At 39.5% G+C, this 6,766-nt stretch overlaps 1 protein-coding gene across 1 annotated transcript; it reads right to left on the bottom strand.

Moving 5' to 3' along the window:
• Positions 1-496: 496 nt before the first annotated feature.
• On the bottom strand, positions 497-3,786 carry LOC139469764 (E3 ubiquitin-protein ligase TRIM33-like). The gene is made up of 3 exons (XM_071252046.1): positions 3,635-3,786; positions 2,390-2,687; positions 497-1,515 (listed from the first exon to the last, which is right to left on the bottom strand). Exons 2-3 carry the CDS (start codon positions 2,685-2,687, stop codon positions 719-721), a joined length of 1,095 nt encoding a protein of 364 aa, XP_071108147.1. The 5' UTR covers positions 3,635-3,786; the 3' UTR covers positions 497-718.
• Positions 3,787-6,766: the final 2,980 nt, after the last annotated feature.

Here is a 6,766-nt window from a genome sequence, read left to right as displayed (position 1 = left end):
AATTAAAAGCTGTAAATCATTAAAATTATTTCTAAATCCTCTACAATTCCATTAAAGTATGTTGGACGATTGTGTCATGGTGGCTCAATCTGTGAATGCTCACGTACATGTGAGGAAGAAGGACTTCTACTACTGCTCTGTGACGATGGTGTTACGTCCATGTCCAGAACATCAAAGGAGTTATGGACAACTATCTCTGAAGATGAGGAGTTCCTGGTTGTCTGAATTCTATTAAGCTTTTGTTCTTTCTTTTCTGGTCAAAGGTTGCATGTCTGGTTCTACAGCCTCAGATTCTTTAGTGACAAGCACTTCAGCAGCAGACACCTTATTGTCTAGTTCAGAGAGATTCACAGTTTGGGTGGAAGATGTATTAGAAGTTATGCTGACAGGCTGATCTGACTTTACCCAGGGCAACTCAGTCTGAATAGAGCTTGATGAGTTTTGTGTAGCAGAACAAGCAACAGCTCCAGAATATGTTTTATTTAATGGTGTTGGAGGAGATATATTTTCAACAAATTTCTTTGCCTCATGAAATGAAATGTTATTTTCATGCTTGACCTTCAGAATTTGTCATTGGCTTTGCCACACAGGACATAGCCTTGAAGAAGCCAGATGTTGTCCTTTGCAACTGGCACATTTTATTTCTGCATCACAATCGGTGTTCTCATGTTCACAACCGCAACGCTGACAGATCACAGAGTTGTTACAATATTTGGAGCTATGACCGAACTTTTGGCACTTGATTGGGGACATACACCTCCACTCGTATGTTGATATACCCAGCTTTTGACTTTAGAACTGCTGAAAGTGCAAATGGAAACAGATATGTGCTTGACGGGATGATGTCGATGTCTCTTGATTTCCTCGTAAAGCGTTTGACTGCTGTCACTGCTTGGAGTTTGAGTTCTTCCATAAATTCTTGTTCGGACATGTCGGACAGGCAATGGGCTCTGTCATGAACAATGTCACGAATTTGTTTGTCTGTAACATCCTTGACTTCATTCATCAGTTGTTTTCCTTTCTGCTTGATGTTGGCTATGACTCTCTCAACAGCAGAATTAATGTGATTTTCTACTGCTATTTTGTTTTTCGCAATTCCGCTTATTTTCTCGTCTGTGTTCTTAACAATTGTTTCTTTTCTATGTATTTTCTTTGATAATTGTTTAGCATGCTTTCTTAAATGGTATTTCAGGTTTGGCAACATTGACTGAATGGTAACGACAGACTCGCATTTCCTATGGTAAACAACACAACACGTCTGACACACAGCTTTGTGGCAGTCTTTACATACAAGCTTTATAACCTCATCCTTATGTTCCCTGCACACGACCTTGCGCCTCCTCTTCACCTTGACCTCTCCTGAAAGGTCACAGATTTCATGGTCATGTGATGCTGGACTTGCACGATGTATCTTGACACATCTTTCGCAGAGGGACACTTGACACTCAGAACACCATGAGGCTCCCGGAGTTGTCTCCCCTAACTTCTCACACACTGAGCAACATGAAGCGGAACCTGTAAGTGGACATGTCTATAGTTATTTGACATATCATGACAATATTAATATAAATTAGAAGATTGATAATCCAGGTAAAATCACCCCCTCTCACCTATTTTCAATGCACTAATAGGGCGGTGGGTGTAGGCTTGGAGATAAAGTGTTGGCTTGTCACGCCAAAGGGTTTGATGTGTGAAGCCCCATATTGGCATGATTGGCAGTGGCGTGAAACTGAACTCATTCACCCAGTTATGTACATGTAGTTCAACAGGTACAATTGCTCTTATAAGTTTTCAGTTTCAATCACTATTATCATGGGCGGTTGGGAAGCCTTGTGGTTTAAGTGTTAACCCTCATGAGTAAAATGTGTGAAGCCCATTTCTTGTGTCCCCCGCAGTGATATCTCTGGAACATTGCTGAAGGTCGCAAAATATATGCTCACTCACTCACTCACTATCATCAACCTGAAACATTCTATCATTTACAAATACCCTTTTCATAAATTGCCATTTGTAGATGTTTTCAGATAATAAGATTTTCAAGTGCTTTATTGATAATCTGATTATATAAGCATCATGTAAACCGATAATAATCAGCAGGCCAATTAGCATTGCCAGTGCACATTGTCCCGACGTCAAAATATATTGTAAATATTTCTATGCCGTGATTACAGTTAGAGTCATGTTTGTAACAAATGTATATTTTCAGGAGTCGCTTAGTGGAGTCAATTGGTATCATTGAATATTCTGTTAACAGCAATACTGTAATTATACTGCATGGTTAAACAAATAACGAGTACCCTTTCACGTGCCTTCATTCCAAACATGATTCTTATTACTAGATATCAGTTTGTGAAATGAATGTGCAATTCATAATGTAATAAACCAATACCTGTTTTGACAACATCAGCTTGTGTGTCAATCAGCCCCTGTATAATGATGCTGGCTTTGATCTGCCCCGCCCACTCCTCCACTGGCCGGCTGGGTTGGGGGACCTTGGTATCTTGTCGACAGAAGGCACATGGTATCGTCTTGGACTCTACAGCATCTGGTCTGGTTTGGATGTATCCTGTGACACATTTCCTGCAGAATGTGTGATCACACCTCAGTGTACAGGGATCTGTGTACAGTTCCTGGCAGATCACACAGGTGAGGAATTCCATCACTTTCTCAGCTCGTGACGTCGCCATCTGTAAAACATAAATGACTGTTGACTTTTCCAGAAATAATTTTAGCTGAAGTTGTTCCGTTTTGTAATGGCGTTACATGTGTTTTGTTTGAAACAATTCTATTTCTTGAGTGCGACTTCCATATCAGATGACACTCGATGATATAACTGAAATACTGCAAAACGCGGCAAAACACCAAACTCACTCCATCATTAACTTGTGTGCACCACTAAGTTTGCTGTAACGCCTCTGTAAATCCTTGATTGAGTCGTTTACATATCATTTCTTGTCACAAAAATAACCACATCGACCCTTCCATAGTGCTACAGGAATAACAGATTCTACATATCGTGACTTCATGTCAAACAAGGTGTTTCAGAAGCGCGTGTCTATGTAATTGTTTATACTATTGTTTCAATAAAATATGTTCCTACATTATAGTTTTCATGAATTCTGTCATAAGAACATGCTTGATCATTGTTTCCACACAATAAAGGATTTATCTTGAATAGATGAACCGAAACTGAATATATGAATGTATTGCGATCACTTTCACTCATGTAGATGAGGCGGTAAACTGTCGTCATTGATTCAAATGCGCATTTGTTTTAATATTTAAAGCTAACTCTAAAACAACTACCAATAGGGTCCTGTATTTATGACCTGTAATCCACTGATAATTTACTGATAAAGGACACGCCCCTTCGCAGTCACAATACAAGGGAGGTAACTGTGAACGTTAGTATTCAGGACGAAATCAACATATCTTTATTGTGTCATTTTTACACGTCGACGAATGACTTTGTTTACCTGAATGTCAAACATTTGTAAAACCCATAACAATAAAAGAAATTTAAATCAATATACTTTACATTTTTCTATTTTCTTGGGGCTAACAATTCCTTCTTTCGGTTTCTCTTCGTTTAATGTTTCGTGTGTTTTTAAGTTTAAATTTAAGAAATACTAACCTTATATAAGTTTGATGCTGTCGATGTCCTGAATATACATGTATACTAGTTCTTCGTGTGAACTGTGTGATATTTAATTGTACGTCCTGTATGCCTTGAAATAACCAAATCCCGCCGAGGTACACACCTGTGCCTACCTGTCCCTTCCGCATGACATACAAGGGAGGTAACTGCGAAATCACGACTAGTGGTGATTCATAAGCGATCAAATCTGAAGGCAACGTAGGTTCCTGGATCGAATCAAGGATGATTCTTGTAACAACGCAAGAGATCGGCACATTACAAAATACACAGATGGGACATTTTTGTAATATCCTAAGATGTCTTACGCATTCGTATTTGTACAATTATGTGCCAACATGCATGTAATGTAGTTTGCAGCAGAACAAGAAGTAAAAGGTTGGACCAGTGGTTATGTGACAGGTGTGGTGATCGACATGTCATAAATGTTACAACCACCAAGACATATATCACAGAAAAAATAGCTTTTCCTGAAACGTAAAGCAAAATCATACCAGTATCACTAAGTAATGTTAACGGGCACACCGTCATGTAATCCAAGTCACTTCAAAAATGAAATAATCTTGCAAGTGATATTGGTCCCTATTTCACCTCATAATGGCTCGTAATGGCGCACGCTTACAAACTTATTTAATATGTCATACTCAAAATGCTTGTTCTTTGTTCAACTTTTATGACACATCAATTAGGATTGATCGATCCTGATTTTCTTTACCGAGTTCGGTAAACAAAGCACCTGCCACTAGGGAATGAAGGGCGGGCAGCTCTATATTACCGAGGTATGGCTATGTCGTGGAGTGATACATGTGGATCATGTGGCTTCACTGCCTGATTTGTATTATGCACAATCGGTATGCATACGACCTACGTTGGGTCAAGGGACTTCGTCCAAACAAATTGGTTCTTTTCTGATCAATTAGAATGGAGGCAGGGGTATTTCCACTTCAAATACATTCAAGAAACTACCATGAAAAAGTTAAAGTGTGTATACGTGATATACAACAACGAGTCCTGTATTCGATCATGCAATGAAATATCGTGCTTAGATTTGCATAAGTAAACAGTTGACATGAGTGTGGATTACGAGATTTACCGATACCGCAATAATAAAGAGCCCGCGATAATATAGAGTCATACCCTGTAATGATACCAGTCTCATTCAAATCCAATACTAGTGCTCGCTACCGATTCATGAATCTAAGAGGTGACTAACAGGATCGGGTGGTCAGGCTCGCTGACTTGGTTGATGCCTGTCATCGTATCCCAATTGCGAGGATCGATGCTCATGATATCAATCACAGGATTATCTGGTCCAGATTCGATTATTTACAGATCACCGTCATATGGCTTGAATATTGATGAGTGCCACATCAAACAACAAACAAAAATAAAATATCAAGCACACACATTGAGACATCTTAAGTGATTATAACCTTACTCCAAAGGAAGCCAGAGGCATCGGACTTCTGTTTTAAAGGGAAACAACACTCCAACTCTCAGTCGTCTTGCAGGCGTTGGTTTGATTAGAATGTATAATCAACGGGTTCCAAGTAGTGCTGAGCACAACCAGTCGAGATTATAGTCTATATGTATATTTTGAATCTGTGAAGAAAGTCCTCCATATTTCAATATGCTCTTTAAAGTTGCACTGCTCTGAACATCTTTTTGGGTCAAAAATGAGTGTAGAGATTGTTGGGTCAGCTGTCACCTAATTTGGTGAAGTCCAAATGGTTCAAGGTATTTGGGGAGGTGGGGTAGGCGAGTGGCTAATGTGTTCGATTGTCACACCAAAAACCTAGGTTTTACCCCGCTTTTAGTAATATTCAAGCAATATCACGTCGGGGGAAACCAGAAATGGGCTTCACTCATTGTACACATATCGGGAATAGAATCCGGATCTTCGGCGTGACGAGCAAACGCTTTTACCACTCGGCCACCCGACCCCCCCTGCCACAATGAAGACAAATCATTGAACAATGACCCTTGTTGAAAGACCATCACTGGAATTCACTTAAGCAGTATCCTCGAACAATACTGTTGCTGCTTTTTTGCCTTATTCCAATGTTTGTTTTATGCATTTGATTCGGTTTCCGAGTCATTTATTACAATCAGACACATTAATTCATAGCAGTTGAAGTAGTCTCGGGCGTCTCGCATCCCAATGTTGAATTCCCTGATTCCACTATGCCCAGCCACATCTGCATCTAATAAACTCTTTTTAGAAGTGCCGACAGTAAGAGCCATAGTTATGTTATTCATATCATCATTCTCTGATGGACAGTTTGGCTTAGTATGGCTCTTGATAACATGTCAAATATTCTACTGTGATTTGAACATGCCACCATGGTGAACGTAAACTGAGAAATGTACATGTGACCAGAAAGACATAAACGTGTAGCAACACTACCAAGGAACCTGCTCTTGTTTTCGAGTTGGGTAGAAAATGTCTGACTGGAAACTGTTTTACTGGAGACCTGGCGAAACTTAGATATTTACCTACATGTATAAAAAGATCTAAACATGCATACACTGAAGTTGACTAAAACCTAGCTTAACTAAGACATATATAATTCAGAAGGAATATGTGCATTGTCAGAAAGAAATGCGATTTGCAGTGTAGCCATAGAGTTTTGTTGTTATTGTCATTGAACAATATATCACGTGATTAACCAGCTATCCAGGTAATCCTGTGGACACCCGGATCCATCTCAGGACCCATCCCACCCAAGTACCCGACTCAGCCCTCCCGAGTACCCGACCCAACCCAAATGGCTGGCAATAATGTACGAGGGTGAGATTCTATTTAGAACAAATTAACGTCACACCGGCAATATTTCAGCCATATCGTGACGAGAAGTTATTACATATTATCACTAAATAAGAACCTGTCATCGATGGACAGTAAAATATCTAGAATATCACAGATTAATCGTTAAAAATAGCATACAAAATATCACTAAATGTCACAATACAACATAAAAATGAGCTATAGATCACCAGCAACCAAAGTTAGGCCACCACAATGGGGACTATGGGGGCTTATGGTACGTCTGCTACCTACCTGGTATCACAAATCGTATTCGAACATTACCTTTAAACAAGTTCTGTAAG

The sequence above is a fragment of the Haliotis cracherodii genome, unplaced genomic scaffold (genome assembly GCF_022045235.1).
Source record: "Haliotis cracherodii isolate W230 unplaced genomic scaffold, xgHalCrac1.p SCAF_2, whole genome shotgun sequence".
NCBI classification, from domain to species: domain Eukaryota; kingdom Metazoa; phylum Mollusca; class Gastropoda; order Lepetellida; family Haliotidae; genus Haliotis; species Haliotis cracherodii.
This window is presented reverse-complemented; position numbering and strand designations above follow the sequence as displayed.